The sequence below is a fragment of the Agelaius phoeniceus genome, chromosome 1, assembly GCF_051311805.1.
Source record: "Agelaius phoeniceus isolate bAgePho1 chromosome 1, bAgePho1.hap1, whole genome shotgun sequence".
Taxonomy (NCBI): domain Eukaryota; kingdom Metazoa; phylum Chordata; class Aves; order Passeriformes; family Icteridae; genus Agelaius; species Agelaius phoeniceus.
In genome coordinates this window covers 131,585,475-131,610,986 of record NC_135265.1, presented here as the reverse complement: position 1 = coordinate 131,610,986, position 25,512 = coordinate 131,585,475, and the positions used below count along the sequence as shown (strand labels likewise).

At 36.7% G+C, this 25,512-nt stretch overlaps 1 protein-coding gene across 1 annotated transcript in view; it reads right to left on the bottom strand.

The window, feature by feature from the left end:
* Window positions 1–25,512, bottom strand: part of STK3 (serine/threonine kinase 3) — a 127,138-nt gene that overhangs the window by 79,469 nt on the left and 22,157 nt on the right. The window contains exons 5-6 of the mRNA XM_054640889.2: window positions 21,485–21,649; window positions 20,896–21,063 (exon numbers count right to left, since the gene is read on the bottom strand). Of these exons, the coding sequence (XP_054496864.1) occupies window positions 20,896–21,063; window positions 21,485–21,649 (333 nt within the window). The remainder of the gene's footprint in view (window positions 1–20,895; window positions 21,064–21,484; window positions 21,650–25,512) is intronic.

The following is a 25,512-nucleotide window of genomic DNA, read 5'->3' as shown; positions in this document are numbered from 1 at the left end:
CATTACAAAGTAAAATCTGGACATGGGAATGTCCAAATGAAAAGAGAAGTACAACCAAGGCATAGTATTACTTTCATAATTACACTGATCTTACATTCTAAAAAACTAACACTCTTAAACCAAACTGAGTAGTACAAGATCATAGTCAGAGTTAAGATTAACATATAGTGCCAGAGCTGATACTTCAGTTCTTCAAGGCACTGTGTTAGCTTGGTATGTGTAAGCACTGCTCTCTGGTACAGGGTGTGAAAAATATAAACTGCATCATGGAATTTGAAAGTCTATTCAAAAGCCATGGAATTCCTACCAAATGACAGAGATAAAGCACTATACCAAATTCTGGACATGCTAGGTAAATCAGTTTTTAAAAAAATCTCTGAAACAGCACTGTGTCTGAGGAAACTGGAATTGTTAACAATTGCTCATGATTTAATAAGTGATATGATAAACATCCTCAGGAATATTCTTCCAAAAACAGAAAATGTTCTAAAGAGAAAATGTACACACAAGATTCAGATGCCATGTATCTTTTTTAAGAGACAGTAAAAAGTAAAATGAACTGTGAGCCAAAGTTAACTCTGTATCTTCAGTTTTATTTATCAAACTGAAAAATCTCTCCAACTTTCTCTTTTCCTGTATGAGACCAAAACTATGAGATGTTCTGTTTGTATTACAATTATACTAATTCAATGCAGGTCACTTGCATTTTACTGAATCCAGATGACATTTAGTAAGCTAAACACAGGCCAATTGGCTTTTTTTTTTTTAAGGTGGGGGCTGGTTGCCGCTGGGTAGGTCACACAGTGGCTACAGAACACAATTGCTTGAATTACAGTTTGACTTACATCAAACACAAAACTGAAGCTAAAAACTACCCTTTTTTTTCTGCATGCCTTCTAGATTTCCCATATTGAAATGTACTAATTTAAAAGTCACCTCTTTCCACCCTGAGGTGATAGATACGAACAGATTCAAAGTTTTTGTTTTTCCTGCTTTCTCTACTTAGTTTAAAAATATACATTTTTAATAGTCTAAGTAGTACAAACAATTTAGTTTCCACTTTATTTTTAATATCCCCAGTGGCTAACTAACCTTTTCAAGCCTGCTCATTTGAACATACCACAGTAAAAAAGAAAAACATAGCACCCTAGATTTACTGAGTACTAAAAATAAGCCTCTTCTACTTCTGCGACATCTGTATTCTCCAATCAACCCAAACTGCCATGTAATTAGCCATACAATAACTTTTACTGATAATGAAGAGAAACTAGTTCCAGAGGAGTAGGAAAACCCTCAAGCTTATCTCCAAGAAAGAAATAAACAATATGTCTTTCTTAATGCTTTAGTTGTGATCAAGGGCTGATTCTCCTTTGACAAAAACACTAGCTATAAAACAGTAGTTAAGATCTATGCTATTAAATAAAAAAAACAGTTTAGACTTAGTGCACCTGACTGCAAATCAGTTAGTGATATTCTTTCTAATCATGTCTGCTGGACCTTGGCATCTTTTCTTTCCCCCAGAAGTTATCCACCTCTCAAGCCCTATTATCAATTGCTAAAATAAAATGTAATGCATATTATAAAGTAGTAGCCTCATTATTTGTGTATTCTGTAACACCCTGAATTATACAAGTTAATTATTATTTGTATCATCTCAAGGTTTTGTATGCACCTCTTATTCCTACCAATATGATCTGCTACACTTTCAACAAATTTCACCCAACAGAGGAAAACAAAGCACAACACAACAGATTAATTAAATTGCATTACGCTAATGGCATCCAATGCTAATTAGATGTCCACTAGACTTGGTCATCTCTCACTCTACAGGATATCAAGGACACAGAAGAGAAAAATTCTTCATAATTAAGAAAAAAAAATCAGACCATAAGATATTTTGGAAGCCAGAAACATACAGACACTGAGAGAAAAGATCTGCAACAATGTGAACTGGCCTTGCCTCTATTTTTCTTTGCTTAAACCAAATTATAAACAAACCTGAAGAAAGATGAAAAGAATAGCAAGTATCTACAGTCAAGAGGCCTACATTATTTAGCCTGGAATATTTTTAACAATTTCATAAGTGTTTGGGTTGGGTTGGAGGCCTCTGTTTTACTGCCCTGTCCAAACACTTACTGATCATATTTTCATTTTTTGTTCCACCTCAAGGCATGTATCATAGCTTTTCTACAATGACTGACACTGCAGAGAAAAAAAACAAGTGAAAGCAAAGCCCTGTTACTACAGGTACACACAGAAATCACATTCCTTCACAAACTGTTTAGGAACAAAAATCTATAGCCTATATTGCTGAAAAAATTACAGGTTAGCAATTTGGCTGTTGCAATCACTCAAGTATGCAAACAATATAGCAATAGTTGAAGCACTGACCAGAAATGCTGATATTGTATAAATGGGCCATATCATACCCTTAATTTCTAACAGCTTGTCCCCAGTTTATCCAAAATACCTCAGGGCAGACAGGGGAAAGGATTTCTGAATGCAAGGGTTCTTCAAGACACAGCAGCCATATACAGTTACATGTAAATGGCCTTTCCTCTCCACAAACGATAGCAATCATACTCCTGGTTCCACCAGCAATATGGTAACTATTCACTGAGTAAACTGCATAGTTCACATGAAGCATCCCAAAAAGCATCTTCAAGATTCATCTTGCTTGAACAGCCTTTGAATAGCAGGATACTTTACAACATATATATGCAACTACCAAGTGAAGGCTTTGTAGATCTGAGAAACGTACACTTTGAAAATGGTGAAGAACTTGCATCTCTCTTGCTCTAATTGTATGTATTCATATTCCACTCAAGCAGCTTCACAGAAATTCCTCCATCCAGCCTAAGAGTATCTAGAAAGCTCCCTTAGAGCAGAGACAATAGAGGCAAGAAATATTCCTAAGCAAAGTAGGAAAATAAAGCATGAATGACATCTATGTTACCTGAGGGACACATGGAATTTGAAAGGAGTATCAGCTGGTAGACTCCCAGCATAAAAAAATAATAAGCTAATCCCTATAAAAGTCCACACAGAGTCACAAAGGTTATCAAACTCCTCCATTCCTCCTCAGATCCAAGGTCAACAAATAAGGAAGACTCTATTAAAAGGTGCAGATTGAAGGAAATTACTATGGATACAAGGATTTCTGAGGGACACCACAGTCACAGAGTGGTTGATACTGGAAGGGACCTCTGGAGGTCATCTTGTTCAATCCTCCTGACCAAGCAGGACCACTCAGAGGCAGATGCCAAGGACTATGTCCAGACAGCTTTTGAGTACCTAAAGTATGCTCCAGAACACTTCCTAGCTGAACAGGGCTCCTAGCACTCAAATAGAGAGGGACTGAGTTAGCAGTGCCTCATGGCAGCTAAAACATGGAGAAGTAACACAAGTAATAAAAATCCTAAAGGAAAAGCTTGACATGAAACAGGAAGAATCATTATTTCCTGTGGATTTCCAAGGCAAAAAGACCTCCTTTGGAAGTCCCCTATCTCAAAGGGTAGGTTTTGAAGCATTGTTCCAGACTCAAGTTTTCCTGAAAAGTGTCAAAAACTATTCCTGACAAATATTACACTCTTGAGCTTAAGGAACAAAGACCTTCACAGAGACTTGAACTTCACTTGACTTCTTTCTTTCTCAGGAGACTGATCCTCACCTGGGAAAAAACAATCCCTCTCACAGTATCATTCCTCTTGGTCATCTGCACATACAGTGTCCTCAGACCACAGAGGAGCTCCTATGTCTAAAGTTTCTGATGTGGAAGATGAGAGGTAGATGTCCTCACTGCTAGAACAGGACAAAGACTGAAGCTATACCAGGCAACCAGAGTCTCAGATAAATTCTCAAAATCACCTATAAGCTAGCACAGGGTGAATGCAAATTCCAGACATACAGCCCACTCATCCAGGCCAAAGCAATATGCTAGTATAAAACAGGGCCATCATACAACTCTGCATGAAGAATGCCATGGATTTCAGGAACACTCTTTCCTCTATCATTGTATTTAGAGCTTATGTCTTGTCTCTGCAGCCCTACGTATTTAGCTGAACACCAGACCGCACAGTGCACCCAAACTTATTTCAAATCAGAAATGAGAGCCATTGATTTGGAAGACAGCAAGAGCTGGAAAGCTGCTGAAGGCTATTGGTTCAAACTTCAGGCAGAGAAAGGCTGGGCACACTGCTTGAAGACACAGCACTCAACCTGAAAGCACCAAATGCAAGTCACAAAGCAAAGTTTCCCTAGAACAGACAGCAACACCAGAAAGTGCAGAGGGTGGTATCTTAATCACTCCTCCTGCAGTTTCTCTTGGCTACTTAAGGAACTATGGGGGGTGATGGACTGAAACAATGACTCAAAAGCAGCACAGCACACTCTAAAGGACCTTCCCTGTGGCAGAGCCCCAGGCACTGCATAACCAAGACTACCACCAAGTCCCAGGTCTAGTGAATTATTTTCTTTGTCCAAAAATGGATATGCCCACTGAAGAAGGAACTTGGCCTTCATAAGTTAAAGGGAACATAAAAGCATAACTAGGAATGGCATAAAGACAATTAAACAAGCCACCCAACCAAAATAAAGAGTGCTCACTTTGTAGAAATTATTCACTTACTTTAAACAAGCCTTTATTTAAAGCAGTAGCAAACTCCACAGTCAAGTCAAAGTCACCTGACATACAAAAGGAAAGGGAGATGGGAGATTGTTCCACCTTTTCTTTACACAGAAAAATAGAGGGACTATGAACATACCTGTTACAGACTGCTGGGCTATGTAATCCCTATGTTAGATTAACACAGGTAATGATTTAGAAGACAACAATATAAAGAGAAAAGTCAAGTGCTTGAGCTGAAATTCAAGCACACATTAAACTAATAAGCTGATCTTAAAAACAGCAACAAAAGTTTTAGATAGGATAAATACAGGATAAATTCCTTCAGAAATTCAAAGCCTGTAATCACATCTTTCATAAAAAAAAAACTGCTAGACTGAAAGTTTTCATGGGAATCTGCCTAGCAGTACAGATAAATACAGGATGATTTACCAGGTTCTCTGCCTAATTCCACTCCAAATGACCTATGTGACGTCCAATTGATCCAGAAAATGCATAAAAAGACTCATTTTCTACACAGTAGTTAAGCATTGCTTGGGCATGCACTCTTGGCAGTAAAACTGAGGGTGTCTTGGTTTAGTATCACATACAGCTTTAAGTCCACTGGAGTTCTTAGGTAAAAACATTTTGTGAAGGACTGTATAAAAATCAACAGTTTGCATTTATATGATCACCAAGGAGACATCTGCAAGCTGCTGAACAAACAATGCCTTCCAAGTGTTATTAAACATGGACACTAAAAAATAATTAAACAAATACTCATTTTCTGCATGACTGAAAAGAGTCATTTTTAACAGGGCATTATTTGCAAATATATAGAATGAAAGAACTCCTCTGTGTTTGTGTGCCTGTGTAACTCTGATTTATCTCTCAGAGCTCTCTGAGAGATAAATCAATATGCAAATATGTATTCCTGCATATAAAAAACTAAGCTCTTTCTTTATAGATATTGAGATATGTTTATGGATTTTATATATACACATATATTCCTCTCAAAGAACTAACTCCATAGATAAAGATATTTTAAAAAAACAACCCAGTAACAATAAAAATTTGTTTTCTTCATCTTCATTCAATGGAAGCAGGTTTCCACAAGTCTGGAAATAGCTTGCAATCATGGGGAAAAATACAAAGAATAAAATGCTCATTTTTGTCTGAAAATACTAAAGTTCCTGATCCCCTTCTAGATGCAAGTTTTTAACACCTACTGCTCTGCCTCTGAGAAAGATTTGCCTTTATTTCCCTAGCAAGGCTGTTTGTACTGGAGATGAAGCATAACTCTAGGTTACATGAGCACAAGGTACAGCAGTTAAGGAATGGTGAATTCTCAAAACACATCAGTCACGTCCATTAGCTACTCACATGCACACCCTGAACTCACTGGTTTTTCTCTTTAAGAAGCTGGTGTGCAAAGACAACAAAATACAAGTGAAACTACTACTACAGAAAAATCTGAAGATTTTTCAGAGCAGAGGCTCCCCCAGTGAAGGGATTGCCATGGCTGGGTTCTGATTTTCTCTGTGAAACAGAACTCCAATCTCTCAAGGAGGCTTCGCCAAGTTTCACTCCTGCGGCTTGACTTACCTTTTCTCTGCTTGCATGCTGGAGAGCTGCCCTTTGCCTGACCAAAGCACTGGGGACATGAAAGGAGGTGGAAGAGATGAAAATTTATGTGGAAATTGGGAAAAGAAAGAATATTCCTGAGCACATCTTGCCTGACCTAAACAATCCAGACTAAGTATCAAAATTTGGCTTTAACTTATGGTAGGGGACCAGCCAACCATTACTCGGGCTCTAAACAGGGCCACTTAAAACCTTCAGTTTCTAAAACAGATCCTTATACCTGCCAAATGGCAAAAAAATTTTTAACAACCACTGTTTATATATTAAAAACACTGATTAAAAATAAAAAATCCAACCACACATACTTAAACTGTCTGTAACAAGAAGTCAACTTCATTTTTTAGTGAATACTCAATCAATTTCTTTAGTTAAATTATAAATACACTTAATGATAAATTTAAGAAGAGAAAACATATAACTTAACTCCTAAATTTGCCAGAGGTTCTGTAAAGAACAGCATCCAAAACCAACACAGCTTACCTTTGCATATCACCCCACCAGCATTAGCTTTCTCTGCCATTTGGACTTAACACTCCATACATTCAAATGACTCCCTCAGTGAAAAAAAAGCCATCTTTGGTTGACCATCATTGGAATGGTTATTTGAAACTGGTAATCACACAATTCTTTCAATTCTTATCATATTACCAGTATTTTATGGGAAACAGATGTTAGCAGCACAACTTAGTAAGAATTACTGAACAACTTTTCTTCCAATTTCATAACAAATTAGGCAATGCTTAGTTGATGCATCTGAAAAAAGTTACAGAATTGCAAGCCCTAAGGCACAGGGCTGGTGTCATAATTTAAACCATCACCATCTGAAATGCAAAGGCATTAGAAACATAATGTTTTACTCTGTTAAACAAATTTCCCTTACAGATGAATTTGTTAATAAATTCTGAAGCCTCAATAGCAACCAAAAGCTCCCATTTCAACATCAAAAATCTAGCAGAGTTCTTACAAACATAATACTAAAATTCCCCAGATGTTTATAAATAAGTAGTGAAATACAAATAAATAATTAAATTCTTTTTTTTAACTAAAGCCCATCTTGGCCATAGCAATTATGAAATTATGATAGAGTTTTTGATTCCTATCATGAAAGCAAAACAAAGCTAGAGAAGGGAATAATGCAGAAGTCAAATCATCCTGTGTGTACACTACAGTAGCAGAGCCTAGGTAACAATTCGCAAATTTAAACACAAAGCAAGATATTTTCAGTGTCTGTTTTTAGCTCCTGATGTGCTGTCTTGGACCCTAGTAATTCAGTTTACTGCCTTTAAAGTCCCTCTGAGAGGCTATTTTTATAAATATAACTGTCAAAGGAAACCAATAAAGGTGGAGCCTTTTGTCAACTGCTGCTATTCTGGAGTGTGAAAGTTAGTTATTTTAGCAACATGCATCAAGAGCATCTTTTGATCAAAGTTGTGTTGCACAAGGCAAAAAAAGGGTCCTGTGTCAATGCCAGGTTTGGCAGTTTCCTTCTACTCACTATGTGTCTTCTCATAACTGTCATTAATTAAATGCCTAACAAATGTAATTATTATGTTCAGGATACACCTTCTTCTTTTGTTAACATTAAAGGTCAATTTTACAGAAAAAAAGTTCCCTTCAGGTGTGAAAGAAAGCTGAGCCAACAATGTTTTTGTTTTCTCAATACAGGTAAGGAGTTAAGGTAGCATCCCAACTAGACTATTAAAAAGCAGTAGGAAAAGAACATGGTCAGTATATGAAACAATACCTGGAAGACATATATGACTTAATGGCTTAAGAAAATGAACATTATACCTACTGACTTAATCTATAAGTACTAAGGGGTCAAGAACAAACTCTTATATTATGGGCATGTTAGTCTAGTTGATTTTTATCAAAGTTCTTTCCAGACAACACTAAAGCAGCTTTAGGAATCCTAATGCTAGATCAGAAACACCGCAGAAGATTACACTTCTCCACTTCTCCTGCAGTAAGTAACTTTAAAAAAAAAAACAACTAATAGGTTAAATTTTGCATCAGCTAACTTAATGCTGAACTGAACCTTAATCTAACCAGAACATGCACAAAGTCAACAAGCCAGCAGCAGAAATCCTGCAGCATATGCTTTAGCCCCTTGGTGAAATGCACTTCTGTGTCCACACTCAGTCCAGGCGCTGTGAATGAATTCTGCAGTAAAGGTTATGAATTACAGCCTGAAACAGAAGGCATCTTCCACACGGAGAGAGGTAAACATGGAAACAAGCTCAGAGGCCAGGCACATGACTTTGGGTACAGAGGCATGGCAGGGCAGTGCACTGCTCCTGAGCTGGAGCCACATCACATCCTGCCCTCAGCCAGCGCGGCAGTCGGAGAGAGCACCCCCCAACTTTTCAACACCCATCCAGACAGACAGACATATCCTCTGGCTTTCAGCCTGTCCTACTGCTCACCCAGGCCTACAGCAGTAAGACCTTTCTCAAGCACCATCAGCTTACCATAACATTTCCAGTCTAAAAAGAACCTTCCAGCTACTGCACACTCCACATATTTTCACACCAGGAAGTGGCAATGCAACCAGTTGCTCCACAGTCACAATTTATACATGACAATTCACACGACTGCTAGAAGGATCAAGTTCTAAGAAACTTTGTGCCAATTTCTCTAAATAATTTAATTACTCTGACTGTTTAACAACAGCATGTTTTACAAATTAGGAACTTGCATATGCTCATTTTCACCACAAGAATCAAATGCTAGCTACTTCTAAACATCAAAAAACACAGCTTGCACAAATTAGTCATATTATTCAGAGAAACAAACAAAAAGCAAGACATTTACAGTATGCACACAGTTGCTCCAGAGACACTCCTGGAGAAAACTGAAGGGGGACAGTACAGGCAAAGTTCACTTGTGTCTGGATGTACCTGCCCAGTGTAGAAGTGCCCTGTGTCCCAGGTTAGAGTTCATGATTATTACATTTCTTAAGGAACATCCCACTTGAAACAGATGACTGTTTAAACACATGCATGTCAGTTTGCCAACAAATCTTGTGCTGGCTGATGCTACCTGTTTTACATTTTCATAGCATGAGGAAAGGAGCAGCAGCAGAGAAAATACTGGGCTGCCATCTCTAATGCCTCCAGTCCCAGCAGCAGGACACTGGGAAGTACTGCACCACAGGTACCCATGAACTCCATCAGAGGTACTCTCTTTTCTGGGAACAGATTACTTCATTATCTTCCAAAACTATTCTAAGTTTCTGGGGGAGAGTGGAAAATGTAAGACATCTTAAACTTCTCAGACTGTCCAGTGTTCCTGTAACTATTACTAAAAATCTGAATTGCTCCACCAGAACAACAACATTTTCCTTATTTAATTGTCAATAGTATAGCACGGAGCTCAGAGGAGGAGCTCCTCACAGCAGATGAGGCTTCTGTCAGTAGAGTTTTTTAGGCAAGTAGGTAATGATAAGCAGTATTTGGAAGAATTATGTCCATGTTTGTGTTTCTGAAACACAAACTGATAATGTATTAAGATTTGTGGCATTTGGAACACCACATATGTAATTTTAATAAGGTGAATTCTCAGACATAGTAAAGAAGCACAGACAAAAGCAGAATCTGGAGGCAACACTCTTGTTGCTTTTGTTTCCTGCGGGAATGCAAATGACAACTTACATCTGGAACAAAACCCTGGATCCACACAGCTTTAAAAGCAGACAGATTGTGTTATCTAAAAACTATGAATTTTTGCTCTACTTTTCTGCAGCTAGTTATTACAGCTTTCAAACACACTTTTTGAGACAGTGTATCAAAAATACTTCCTGTATTTCAGTACATTTTAAAAACAGCAGAACAATAAAAACTGGCATTAGTACAGAAAACTCTAATTTAAAAAAAATCACAAATTGTATACCCAAATAATTTGAGTTAGTTTGTAAAGTACTGACTGTGTATTAAAGCTTTGTCTAAGTATTTAGTAAGTAAAATCAAAGGCTGAGCCAGGCTGATTTCATTCTTCTCTAAAACCAGGGTGGTCTACAGGCAATTTTTGATACCACTGGTGTTGCCAGGGAAACAAAATGAAAACAGGTGCCATCAAATACAAATTAAAGATTTACTTCTATTTTAAACCACCTTAAAACAAAGTTTCCATAAACTTAACTGATACTACTGCAAACTTGACAATACTTTACAACAAGAAAAGGATTATAAGTTGTCTTTAGACCATCAAGTTTTAACTGAAGCAAATTTAGACTGATTGGCAACCTTTCCTTTTAAATAAATAAATTTCTTCATTAAATATGCATCATCCTCTTTAAAAATTACCTAGTGTACATTTTAAGGCAATATAATACCATGACAGAAACATGGTACATGCAGTCTTAATAAGCTTTCTTTATTCCAAATTTTATCCACCTCCCAATCTAAGCAATTTTTTAGATTCTTTATGAAGTAAACAACCAGTATAGGCTCAAAGCATATAAAAATCTTCTGGTAAGTAGCAACAGAAGCTTAATATTTTCCTCCTAATTTGATTGTGGTTTTCCCCCACATATTAAAAAAAAAAAAAAACAAATATCACTTTAACTAAAACCCAAGTAAATACACTTCTGCTTTTAAAACTTGTAATAATGAGCTAAGAATTTGACAATACAGCAGTCAAGTCTCTAAAGCACTTCATCCAGGTCAAATAGCTATACTGCCAGAAAACATATTTTAAAAAAAGTGAACATACAATTCACTTCAATAAATAAATAAATATTAATTCAAGTTTCAAGACATTCATTTTAAGAATGTCTTAAAATTGTTTACCGAGTTCTTTTTTGGCTTAAAAAGACATTAGTTGTGTACAAAAAATTCAAACAGACATTTCAATTAAAAGCAATATACAGATTCCCTCCTCTTTAATGAAGCTAATTGCCAGATTGCATAAAAATTAACCTTGTATATTTAGTGCTAACCCTAGAACTTGAAAGATAATAGTAAAAAGAAAAGGAAGTATATTTGTAGCTAATATGTATAGGTCTTGACTTAAAAGTGGTATATTTGACAATATCCTGGAAGATATTACAGAATTGCTAATAAAATTAATTCTCCTAAATCTGTGCATAAACACCTTGCTGAACTATTTTCCACATCATAGTGAGAAACTGAATAAATTCAGCATACGACATGTACAAATAATGGAAAATTGTTGGGTTTTTTTAAATAACAATGGCTGTAAAGCTCATTAATAGAAAAGCCTTGTTATGATAAAATTGTCATTTTAGATTTAATGACTGTGGATGATTGCCTATTCCAAATAAAATTTTATTGAGATCTTCAAGTTGCAAACCAATTTTGCTTTGCCCTCTGATCTATGTTTACAATATTACTAACATCACAAATGAGCAAATCTATAGCAATTAAAAAACTTCTGAATAAGCTTTTTGGTAGAAGGTTGTCAGCTTGTTTGCTTTTAACATTTGCCCAGGAGAAAGCAGCCAGCTCAGCCACAGTGGGTACTGGTATCCTGTGCCATGCTACGTCTGCCGAACGCATTTCGGGCTTTACCCTCATTAACAGTTCTATCAAATAACCTTTAACAATGTTTACAGGCATAGGGCTTGAGCCAGTGCTCTCTCAAGTCATAAAGCATATTTTCTTTAATTTCATGGCTTCATTCCACCTCTGTTTACTGTTCCAATATCTTAGAAAAATAATTTTTCCAGGTCCAACATTTACCACCGAAGCATCTTGTAAATAAACAGGTAGCATCATGGTATGGGTCCTTTATTCAGATTAGCACTACTAAGAATCTGAATCACTCACAGAAGATGCACTGCATTACATGAAACTAACCAAGATCAAACTCCCTTTACAGTTATTTTTAGTTAAAAGTTTCAAGTTAACTCACTTGTGTGTAATTGTGAAATTACTGTACTGATCCTCCACTTACTTTGAAAGTGATTAATCAAAGTCAGAGAAAACCAACCATCAACTGAAGCATGTCTCAAATTTCCTATTCAGGGGAAAGTCTAAAAAGATGCACTAATTTAATTTAATTAAATCCTCATTTAGAAGCATGCAATAAATGTTTTCCATTTAATTCAAGTTAAACTCCAGTTCAAGTACAAATTTCAAATATTCTCTGCTTCTGCTACTTTATTACACATGACAGATTAACATTTCCTTTTTGCACATATGCACCAGCAAACCCAACATAATTTAAAACTGCAAGGAATTTATATTTTTAACAGTAATAAACATTAATTCTACTTCAAAAAATTCTAGTGACATAAAGAAAATTCTGGTGATGTGAAGGAGTGACAACTCATTCTCTAAGCTACAATCAAACATCTATGCTGGATTCTGCAACTACTCTTTAATTGCACTTTATTTATATTGCACTTTAATTATATAGTTTAATTGCACTATATAAACTTGCAGTTTACATAGTTTTAATTGCACTTTATTTATATAGTTTTGTTACATGAACTTTCAAGCCATCTCCTCACTGAAAAGAAAAGCAAGATAGAGAGATGCAAGAAAAAAGGAGGGTAAATAATAAAGGCAGGAAGACAACAATTACACACATCAGATTGTAGACTGTTTGAAAAGCTTTAATGTGAACAGGAATAGGATGCTATCATCCTCCAGTTTAATCACTAAGCACACCTCAAGTAATCTAGTGTTTTCACTGCAAATCAATGCTAATGCCTTATCATTAAAGAGTTCAATAAACCAGAGAGATCTATCAATCCTTTGTTTGGGAAGCCATGTGGCAGAACCTCTTTGAAAAGTTCCTTGGCCTATTAGGAAGAAAAATTTTACTATCTTTGAAGTTTTGCCAGAGAACAAATGGTATTTTTTCCTATCTTGCTTTCACAGTGGTATTATGAATCTTTCTTTCACATAAAATGGGCTGATGTTAAACATACAGTCCCTTTGCATAGCAAGCTGTCCAGTCTTGGAAACTGGATGCTGCCACGCTGGCACATCATTCCCTAGGAGGCTAAATACTCATCACTGAGTCTGGTAAAGTCAAGCAATGAACTGTTGATTGCAATTTAAGGAAATAAATAAAATATCACATGCTATATTTCATATGTTTTGCAACCAGATGCTTCTAAATTTGTCTTCAGTGTCTGAGGAGAATTCACACATCATTTCTTTTCAGTCCATTTATATATTTTGACTAAGCCATACCATAGGAATTTTCATTAAAATTCTATGCTGGGCACACTGAAAAACTGAAAGAAATCGTATTTCTGTATCACAAGAAACTAGACTATACCCCTAGAGCACTTCCCTGGGTTGACTTCCTCACTCATAAGAATTTTTCCCCTTCACCTCTACAGCAAGGCCATAGGAGGGCTGATCACAAACAAATAAGCAAATTAAATCCTTTGGAAATTCACTGCCTGCATTAATCCTGCAGGCATTACACATTAAAAAAAAACTTATGTTCAAAGGGTACTATGTCTGTAGCTATGACGAGCATTTCCATGAAAAATAAGAGCTTAAGGAAGAAAGCACTTGAAATCACCTTACATATATGAGTGAACATCAAACATATTTTAACTAAAATTATAAATTGTACTTTGAGTTTGGAGACCCATACACACTTTGAAATTAAAAAGAATTTAAAAAATCTACAGAGCAGGATCTCTGCACCTCCATGATCAGCTTGCCCAAGAGCCACAAGTGAAACTTTGACAGAAAATTATTTTTCTGTGGGACCACAATTTGCCCTTTATTTAGTTTTCAATTCACTACTAAAAATAACTCAACAACAATGAAAAGTAATGTCAAGCTGAAAAAAGTACCTAAAAACTCTTCTTTCTATCTAGTAAAAATGTCATTACTGTAATAGTTAACAGTTGCCTTAATTGTATTCCAGAAAATTTAGAAATCTATCTCCTCACATTAAGGTACATACAACAACCCATCAAAAACATGCATGCACCTAATTAAAGAATAATAGCTAATGAAATAAGTTATCAGTCCAATTGTTGTTACAATTATAGCAATTCTCCTGGTGATCAGTAGATTTATTATCTAGATATTAAGACTCCAGCGAACTCTATGCAAATATTTCACTTAGGTAGCACCTCGGGTATTTGCTCACAAAAAATGGAAACATGCACAGATATGCAAGTTCAAATGTACACAACCACTCACTTTATTCTGCCCAACATTTATCATCTTATTCCAGATGAGTTGAAAGGAGTCAAATCATGAACAGGACATTAGGATCTGGTCTGCACCTCAGCCTTTACTTACCACACCATCAGCAGTTCAGGCAAAGAGGTCTGTTCACACACTATAAAAATTGACCATTCATTTAAAATAAGTAAATACATTTATTTTGACAAGTAAATTAAGTGAATACACTTACTTTGACAAATAAAATAAATCTTGAATAAAAAAGCATTTAGCGCCTTTTTTTTTAATGTATTGCTTTGTCTGTTTTGGTTTTTGATTCATACAAAAATTCCTGCACAGCACTTATTCATATTTTGATCAGAGCAGGTGGATAGATTGTTTACTAATTTCAATTAGCAGCATATTTAATTAAAATTTAAAGCTTTCCTTTGTTAAGAACTCTTAAGTATGTCAACTTCCTTAGAGTTCAGTCCTGAAAAGTTGTTGAACAAAAAATGAAAACTACCAAAGATACAGATCAACACTGGTATTAGATCAGCTGCAATTGATCTGAACCACATACTACTACGACTACTACTCACTCCAGGCAAAAATGTTCCATATGCCATTAGAATATGTATTGTATTTCTCATGGTGATTTATGTGGAAAGCAATTCCTTTAAAACCGTTTTTTTTTCCTCAGTCTGTACAGAGAACGTACCTTATCTTCTGTTAGACAAATACAGTCTGGTGTAAACAATGCTTATGGGTTTTTTTCTTTAATAAAGTTGTAACACCTATTTGAAACTTTGGCTACAAACAGTACCAGAGGCAAATATATTATGAATCAAAACTTGACTTCAGCTGCATGCAAATTGAAGACCACTGGAAGTTTCCCTCCAAGAAGTTCTGCTGTATCACAGCAATAGCATTTAAAGATGGAAGAACAGAATGAGCTGGAGAAGGAGGAAGGCTTTGTGGGGGAACACTCAGCCATGAAAGGTCTAGAATTCTGTCTAATTTTATCAATATGCCCAACCAGAAAAAGCCTCAAAGGACAATTAGGACAGCTACAAAAATGCCAGTTTGTCCCTTAGGACAAGCATTTTTAAGGGTCAACTTCAGAAAAACTCTGCAGTTTCCTTTAATAATTACTAAGTTTTAATCATAATAAATTTACAGATGGCCAGCTAAGACTCTGGTTTTGCAACTACTGAAATCAACTTGGCTGATGCCCAAAAATAGATGAACAATTTCTTCTACCAGTACCACCCACACATTTTTGTCCCCACCTAGTTGAAGTACCCTGTTAACAATATAATTGAAAGCTACTTCTTGTTACTTGGTTAGTTTTCTGATCCAGCCTATCATGTGACCACCTAAACACTCATTCCAGCAGAAATGGATGTTGGAAATGCATGGAAACAGGCAGGAATACCACCCCTCTGCACCCACTGCCTGCATTTAGGTATGTATAAAGCAAATACAAAAATGCCATTTAAAGCCTAGAGAGGGCCAAAGGTCTTACAACAGCTCTTTGAAAACAGAACACATGCTCCTCCAATTCCTCTACTGTCACAGCCCTATCACATCAGTGCCTTGGGGTCCCCACAGCAAACACATGTTACTTGCACCTTAAAACAGCACAGCTCACTGTCATTCTTCCACAAGACTGTGAAGAGTAGTAAAATAATGAACAGTAATGTACAATCAAATATCCATATTTTAAACTCTTTAAATATTAGCTCACTCTATCTTGACACAGCAGGCAAGAAGACATCAAGTTACAAATTAACAGCATCTCATAGAAAGTTCTTAAAAGGTAAAGGACTTTTAGAAGTTAATTCAAAGTCTTTTGCAAAGATAAGCAAAAGCACTAAAAAAAGAAAACCATATAGTTTTACAAACCTAGTCTAATTTAAAAGCAGTAATGCTGAGATAAGATAGGTGAACTCCTAAAGAAAATAACAGAAATGAGATAACACCACATGTTGGAGAGAAGAAATGCAAGAGTGACTGTACAGAAAGACAGAAGTTGGTGGTTTTTTTCCTTTCCTCAATTTCTGGCACAAAAGGCATATAGAAAAGTGTCTTCTTAATGGCTGAAAAACTGGTCCCAATTTGACTGCCATGCTCCACATGACACCTCTTTTTTCTTAGAGCCCTACAGAGCAACAATTCTCACTTCAATCTCCAGTTTTAATGCAATATGTCGAGAATAAAAAAACGGGAAATTGTAGTTTGTTATAAGATACATCAGGAATAAAAGGTTATTACAAACAGATTAGTCCAGGGTGGAAATGACACAGGCTAAGCAGGAGGCATGGATAATCTGGGTAAGTGCCATGGAAAAATAAATATCATGATTGAACTTAAGGCAAATGGAAGCAGTTCAAATTGGCTTCCTCCAATTCACTGCAGAACATGTGATGCCCACATGTCCATTTCCAACAAACTTCACCATAAAGAAACAGAGACCAATACTGTGAAGTGTTGAAAAACACATCTAGCACCAGCTTCTTCCATGCCACAGCAATGTGAGTTACTGCAGCTGCCTGATAAGCATGAAAGAAAAGCGTTCGGGCTTTTTTAGTCTTTTTATTTCCTTGTCTTTTGTAAGAGAGCTACCAGCATTTATTTGAAGCACACCAACCTGTCAGTAACTGTTCACCTTGCAAAGAAGAAGAAATTTTATAAAACACACACGTTGCCATTTTACAGTTGTTCTAAAAGGCTCAAAAGCAGCAGCTCCCCTCAGCCCATTTCCTCTGTCCACTACATGCTCCTACAACTTCTCTGGCCCAGTTCTAGGAGGTTTCTATCACGTTAACTTTTCAGAACATCAGCTGCTTTATCCAACTCCATGTGAGGCCACAATAACATTAGTGTTTGCTTAACAGAAAGGTCAGGAACTCCTGGCTACAGACAAGATGCCTCTAACAGCAGCAGCCCACACTTAAATTGATCATAAAAATCTCAGCCTTGCAGGAATAACTGATCGCATCACTGTGTGAATATGAGGAAAAATTTTAGTAAGGGTGGCCTAGAGAAGGACCTCAAAAAGAGCCATGCTTACGTTTAAAGGCCAGCTTTATGGCAAAGTGTTATTAAAGCCAAATACCAGCAGCAGAAGGATCATATGAAAACAATGCAGCTTAAAGGATGTTCCACCAAAAAAATTCTTACATGACAATTTGAAATCATGGTTTGTTTAGCAAAGACAGAGGATATTTCACAAGCATGTTAACACTTTTTAGAAAAAGAGCAACTTTTTAGAAAAAGATCACAACTGTTACACTAAAACAACCCATTCTCTGTGCTCTCGTCACAGATTAAAAATAACAATTTTAGAAATACTAAGGATAGATATCACATGCAGAGGAGTGACTGAACAAAACAGTTAATGGTTTGAATTAAGTTTTTGAATTAAGTTTTGAATTTAAGTTTTTGAATTAAGTCTGGGGTAGGACATACATATTTTATCACTACAGGACAGCATATATGCTGCAGTCAATGGGGACATGGGAATTCAGCTGTTAAAACATCACTGCAGTTTCAGAGGAAGAGACTGAGTCTTGACCTAGAACCACAATGAAGTCCCCTTTAATTAGCTCCACTATAAATTGCTAACTGCTCATCACAGCAGAGCAATCAAAGGCAGATGCAGACACTGTTAGCCACATTAACCCTGGGTGCTGCACAGTCTGCTGCAATCAACATGCTTTTAGTCCTGCTAGATGGGTTAAATTATTTAGGTTTGAATGATTTTTTTTTTATCAGCAAATTCCTTGCTATTTCTAGCAGCTGTATCACCCTGTTTTAGGGCAACCTTGAGGACATCTCTATTTCTCCCTCCATTACAACTACCTGAAAATACTCCTCCTTTTAAAAAACCAGAAAATACACAGAGGTTCCACTTTTCATCATTAGCAAAAGCAGAAAAGGACTCTGACATCGAGTACTGAGACAGCCCATAATTCTTAGGTGAATAAAGCATTAAAACTACTGAGCTGGCAATTGCTCTTGACCTTTGAGCCTCAAACCAAGTGTGACAACTACAGCTCCTGTTGAACTCAAGTTTGCAGCAGGAAGAAGCGAAATAAATCTTAAGCTGTGCCAAGGGAAATATAGGTTGGATAGCAAGAAAAAATTTTTTACAGAAAGAGTGATAAAGTACTGGAATGGCCAGCCCAGGGAGCTGGTGGAGTCACCATCCCTGGATGTGTTTAAAGAAAGACTGGATGTGGCACTCAGTGCCATGGTTCAGTTCAGGTGTTAGGGCTTGGGTAGGACTTGATGATCTTGAAGGTCTTTTCCAAGCTTGTGAGAAATAGCATGGATGACACTTACAGTCAAATACACTATGACAGAAATACTTAACCAGAAAAAACCTGCTTCTTCTTCCCCCTCCCACCTGAAATTCCATTTTGCACCCCCCACTACTTCTTTCCCATCTGAAACTAGTAGAAATCTTTGGAGAAGTCAGAGTGTGGTTAAGCAGAGGAAGCTATGCTTGTTTGCATGGAATCTGCTATTTCCTCTCTGCCAAAACACTTGTTTAAAGAAGTCATGTAATATTTCTATTAAACTGTAAATACAGTTGACAAGGAAATGGCCTACTGGCAGTGCATTACCTTTGTGGCAGTGCCAACCAGCCTACAGCAAAATAGTGTGCATGGTAATTTCACTATGCATTCCCAGGCAACAAAATTGTGCCTTACATAAATACCACAGAACTCCAGCAACATCTAGGAAAAGCAATGAAAATTTGCCCAAGCTTTCATGCTTGCCTGTATCAATTCTGTATCATAACTAAAACAAAGCATCTACATATGGCCAAAAGTCCTGTGAAGCTGTATCATATGACACCAGAAAAACTATTGCAACTTAAATCTGTGTATTTCTTGTTAACCACTGTAACAACTCACTAATAAAAATTAAGAAAAACTGAAGGTATCAAATATACGAAAGAGTACTAACTACATACAAGCCCTTAAAAACCACAATGTAATTTAAACGTAATTCATTAACAAGAACACAGGCTGTATGTAATCCAGAATTGTGTTAGATTACATTGGCCTTTGATAGCATTCACTTGATTGCAAGAATTAAACAGATCCACAAGCATTCAAACATAATGACCTTTGATTTATAAGCAGCTATTGTCATGCACATAAAAATCCTCTCTGATAATGTAGTCCTCACCTTTCAACAACTGGTGCAACTACATACAGTGATGTTACTCAGATGTAATTAAGGAGTTTTTGTTAGAAGTATAACCAAAAATCCCAGGATGATCAAGTGTAGTTAATTTGTCATCAATTATTCTTCAAAATATTTTTACAGGTTATTTCACCTTAAATTCCCATCAAAATCCAGCTTCAGAGATACTTATTTTGTTCTCAGCTTTCACCTGAGTATTTTTAGTTTGAATTGTAATTTTAAAACAGTTAATTACATGGAAGAAAAATATGCTGCAGGAAAACTACTAAACTTTGCTTCCAAAATTATGTAATGTTTCTAAATGAAAATCACTCACTAGCTTTAACAGAAATTTCAGGAAACATCTCTCCTCCAAAGAGCACACACAACCAAAAATCAAGAACCTAACAAACAAAAATAGCACTAAATACACTCGAATTCAGATGTGCATCACCTTACAGTAGTTGTATAAGAACAGTACCTTCTCTTTCTATAGTGATGATTTCTTTCTGTTAAGATTCTCATACATGAGGCACCAGCAAAAGAAAACTGAATAAAATAATTTAATATGCACTACAATTTTGCGGCAAAATTTCTAAGATTCTTCTGGAGAAAGGTATGCTTAAAGCAACATAAAGTGCCTTCTTAATTCAAAATGGGTTTTAAACAATTGAAGAATGTAGCATCACTGCAATCAGCATAGCTGTTCTATAGCTTATTACAAAAGCAGCATTATAACAGCAGCACGACTAACAGCATCAAGTTATCCCTAGATAAACATTGATCCCCATTAGCTTCTCTAAGTAATTCCTTTGTAACTGCTACTCCTCATAAAGCAACTAATTCTATTTACATTTTATTTTGCAGAAAGTAAACTCATTCATTAAGAGACCTTAGGAGTCACTAATAAATAAAAGCTGTCAGGTGTAACTAATAATAATAATATTAGCACTACTCCCATAGGACAGTTCTGAATTCTTCTTTAGGTCATCTTTATTTCAAAACTGCCTTTCAAAAGCAGACTGAGTCTTGGTGATGCAAATCTCCAAGTGCAGTATGAAATAGATTCTATATATTACCTCAAAGCCAATTAAGAGCATCCTGATGCAGCTCCCTCTCAAGTGGAGATACAGAAAAAAAACCTTACAGAAATGTGTTAAAACACAGGCAAACTGGAGTCAAGAGGAAGCAATACAGAAAGTAAAAATTGTTAGTATTAAAATCTCTATTCATAAACTTACAGCTTTATGATTCCAGTATTAGGGGGTTTTGAATGTTTTGTGGGTTTGAGGGTTGTTTTTTTTTTAATACAAAAATAAAAAATGCCACCAACACACTTACCCTCATTGGGTGAATATCAGCATATGGAGGCTTTCCTTCAGCCATTTCTATTGAAGTTATACCAAGGGACCAGATGTCTGCCACACAGTTATAGCCAATCTCTTGTATGACTTCAGGAGCCATCCAAAATGGAGTTCCTATAACAGTATTACGTTTTGCCATTGTATCCTGTAATTATATTATTTATGACATTAAACCAGGGATGCTTATTTTCAGATTACTTTTATATCAATTCTATATTTCAAGTTAAATTATCCACCCAAAGGTCAAATGGTAGTGACTTCCAATTAAGACCAAACAGATTCAGCCCATCAGCCTACAGAGGCCAAAGAGGTGACAATAAACCTCACACTAAAATTTAAAGAGATCATCAGGAACTTGATGCACTGGGCTATAAAAACAAACAACTAAAAACTAAATAGCCCTGCTGCATGTTAAATACTCACCATGATAAAGAATGTTAGTTTTGCCACTACCACTAGTGACAGTGAGACTGCTCAGACACAAAATTCAAGGCAGAGGACAACGGTGAAAGAACAAGGTTGGGAGCACTATAGCATTTTAAAATTATCTTCCCACAGTTACTTACTGTTAACTGGCCAGCCACACCAAAATCAGCTAATTTTGCATGTCCCTCAGTGTTAAGAAGGATGTTTCCAGCTTTTATATCTCTATGTATTTTTCTCATAAAGTGCAAGTATTCAAGTCCTTTAAGAGTAGATTTCAAAATAGTTGCAATTTCATCTTCTGTTAGCTGCAAGAAAACATAAAACCACTTTCAGGTATACACATAGGGTCCATATATTTGACTTATTTAAATCATGATCATTTCGTAGTGATTATTGTAAGGAGCACAATGCTTGACTTTTTTTTTTTTTTAGCAGCCCAGAAAAACTTCCATTTTAAAGCTAAAAAAACCCCGAATAAAAAATAAATTATTAAATGCCAACTATAGAGAAAAAAAGGTGTTGTGTAGACTTGGCAGGTCAAAATGCTTCTCTTAACTCTAATATAGTGCAGAGTCACATGCTATCACAAATGCTACAATAAATTGCAAGTCAACTGGCAAAAAGATGACAGACGTTTCATTATGAAAGAAAACACAACAGAGTGAAAAAAACTGAGACATATTTTGTTTTATTGCTTCATAAATAACACCAACTCTTGAGTAAGTCATCAGCTAGCAGTTGTTTATTTTCATCACTTTCAATCAACAAAATAGGAACACAAGCTCCTGAACAAGCATTATCAGAGAAACAGCAAGAGTCTCTTTTTCAGGTACCAGACCCCCTTGAGAACACTTCTTCATCAACATTTGTTCTCAAATAAAAGCACAAACATGCACATAAAACTCATTCCATGTGATGCAACTGCTCAAGGAAATACAAAGAAATTATCCATACAACTGAAATGCCAATTAATTACAGTACACTGATGCTTCAATAGAAGAACTAAAATGAACTTCACATATTCTCAGAAATGCAAGAAACTGGAAAAGTGAAGATGAATACTCTGATTTGGCTGCAATTCTGGGTTGCATTTTTCCCCTCTTTCCTCTACTTTTCCAATCCTACACAGAAAATAAATTAAGCACTAGCAATTCCTTCCAGTTTCAGTTCAGAAAGTGTTAGTAGACATCCACACCTCCCTCCAAAAAGCAATCATCATCAAAAGCCCGTAAGAAACAAAAAACCCACTTGTGATCACTCTAAGCCAAAAGAATGAAAGAACAAAAAGGAAAAAAAACATTAGTCAGCAAGATTATCTGCACCTGAGCTGCTCACAAGTTTTAATTATTTAATAAACAGAACCACTTCCCTGTTGCAGCTTCTATCCAGTCTCACAAAACCTAGGTGTGGAGCCCAAGGGCACAGTTGCACATTTATTTAAACAGCAGTCCTAAGCTCCAGTCCCTCCTTTCCCTGCAACCTACAGCAGTAATTCACAGTATCTCAGCCCTCCTTCCACTGAACAACTATAGCAGACAGATCCTAGTTGAAAACAAATCTGTCTGCCAAATTATTTTTCCAACAAAACAGTTCCTGGATTCAACTCATGGCATAGTAAAGAAGGACAAAGCAAAGTAGCTGCTGCTCAAATTGGCATTGCTTTCAAAAAAGTGCATGTGTTGATATACCCCAAGAGTTCCAGAGACTTTTATAAACCTTTTCCTATGCAAGCAGAGGATGAAATTGACAGTGGTGTATTAGCTCCAAGCCAAGCACTTACCGCCTCTGCTGTGCATTATGCATTCCTTGCCCACCATTTATCTCTGAGATCTTTCACTGCTTCTATTCAGCAGCACACAGCTCAAAGCCTTCACTTGTGCTACTTTATGCTGACTGCTATGCTGCTTCAAAGGACTGCATGCCAGAAGAACTGAAAACCCTGTTACACACAGTTCAAATAACACAACTTTCCTGGCATTGTGCCATGGGAGTAAAACCATTTACCTGATCTGGAGTCAAGCAAGAAGGGACTTCAAATCAACTGTAAGATAAACTTAAGTGTGGTCAAAAAGATATTTGGAGAAAGAGACAATCCTCATTATGTGAGCTAAAAATTCTACAGTGAATCACTAAAACTGTGATGATCTGCAGACTCACACTTCAGGCAATTTAAACCCTGGCTATTGAACACTGTATCTCGAATGGTTTAAGACATGCTGAGTGTAACACTTTCTGCCCAAACTTTACCAAATCCACCCAATTTCAGAAACAATAAAATGTCCTGAATCTCCAAAGCCTTCCATGCAGCTAATCCTGAACATGCAACAGAAAATGACCCTTAGCACTGACAAATGTATAGCAAGATAAGCATACAACTTCCCTCCCACTTTCATCTAGAAACAAGTATTATGAAAAATGGTGCTTAGAGGACACAGCAGAGATCACTCTTCAATATGTTGTGCTTCTAAGGAGGCAAACACCTAGCTTTAGTTCTTGAAAAATTAACCACATGAAGATCTTTGGATCATCAGCTCGAGATGGAGAAGTGGTTTTGTAGCTGCGTGACAAAGTCCAGCTCTCAAAAGGAGAGGCTAATGGAAGACTGGAACCAAAAGCTGGCAAATAAGCTATGGAGTGAGAATCCAGCAAACCAAAAGAGAATCCTGGAGTACTGCAACCTGATGCACTATCTGGGGATCCTCAGCAAAGTAAAGCTCAACCATGACTAAATATTACAGAAGAACAAAGTATTTACACATCCAAATACACAAAGTGGTCAAAAAAGCCCAGAGAAGTGAATACCACCTCTAAGAAGTAGGCAGAGAGCACAAGTCATGTTTATCACAAACAGCAGTAACAGGAAAGCACAGGAAAAAAGAATGAAGAACAGATTTATGATGTTCCAAGACACATCGATTCCAGCTTGAGACATCCTAGATTTATCCACTTGTGCTTCATATAATCATCATATATATAACACGATGCAGTCACTAAAATCACTCCTGCTTATACTGTAGCTGAACATGGCCAAGTATGTACACAATAATACTTAGACAAAATGTTTGGCTTTAATACCTAATATTATTTAGAAGGATGCAATGAATTTCCAGCCTTACACAAGAAGCAAAGAAAGTACACTCAACCTTCCCTAGACAAAATTACCTTTTCAGAAAATAATGCACTGCCATATTGAACATTACCATGCAATCATCAGAAAAAAAGTATTTAAGAAAAAGATTTCAAAATCATTAATTTCATTATTTTTGTGCCATTTAAACTTTTTGCAGAACCCATACCATCTATGGATAACAGTGAAAGCATATAAATTACAAAGTTCTCCACATGTATACTTTTAAATCCAGAAACACTTTCTAACTATGCAGTATTGCATCTGAGCTATACTGCACAGTTAAATGCAGTACATAATTTCTTCCCTTATTGGATGCACTGAACATTGTTTTAAAAGTTCCATTATGTTGTTCCTGTAGACCACAACATCTTGTGCAGAGGTTTTTGCACACACTGATGGTATTTAAGTATTTTGTACACTGGCTGCCAAAAAGCAAATGGTATCCTGGGCTGCATGAGATAACATTGCCAGGAGGTGCAGGAAGGTGAGTGATCCTTCCTTTCTGCTCCACACTGCTGACACCACACCTGGAGTGCTGGGACCACTTCTGGACTGCTCAGTATAAGAGACATGGACACACCAGAGAGAGTTAACAAAGGGCCACAAAGATGATCAAGGGACTGGAGCATCTCTCCCAGGAGGAGAGACTGAGACTGCGACCATTCAGCCTGGAGAAGCTCAAGCTCACGGGGAATTTTTTAAATTTATGGGAATAACTGAAGGGAAGGTGCAAAGAGGATGAAGTCAGGCTCTTTTCAGTGGTGCCCAGTGACAGGAACCTCTCAAACACAGGAGGTTCCCTCTAAACAGCAGGAAACTTTTTACTGTGAGTGTGACTAAGCACTGGAACAGGTTACCCAGGGAAGTTGTGGAGTCTCCCTCCTTGAAAACCATGCAGAAATGGCCTTGGGCAGCCAACTCTAGATGGCCTTTCTTTAACAGGCTGGTTGGGCCAGGTGACCTCCAGAGGTCCATTCTAACATCAACCATTCAATGATTCTGTATTAGTAGAATTTACAACTCCATACAACAAAATTA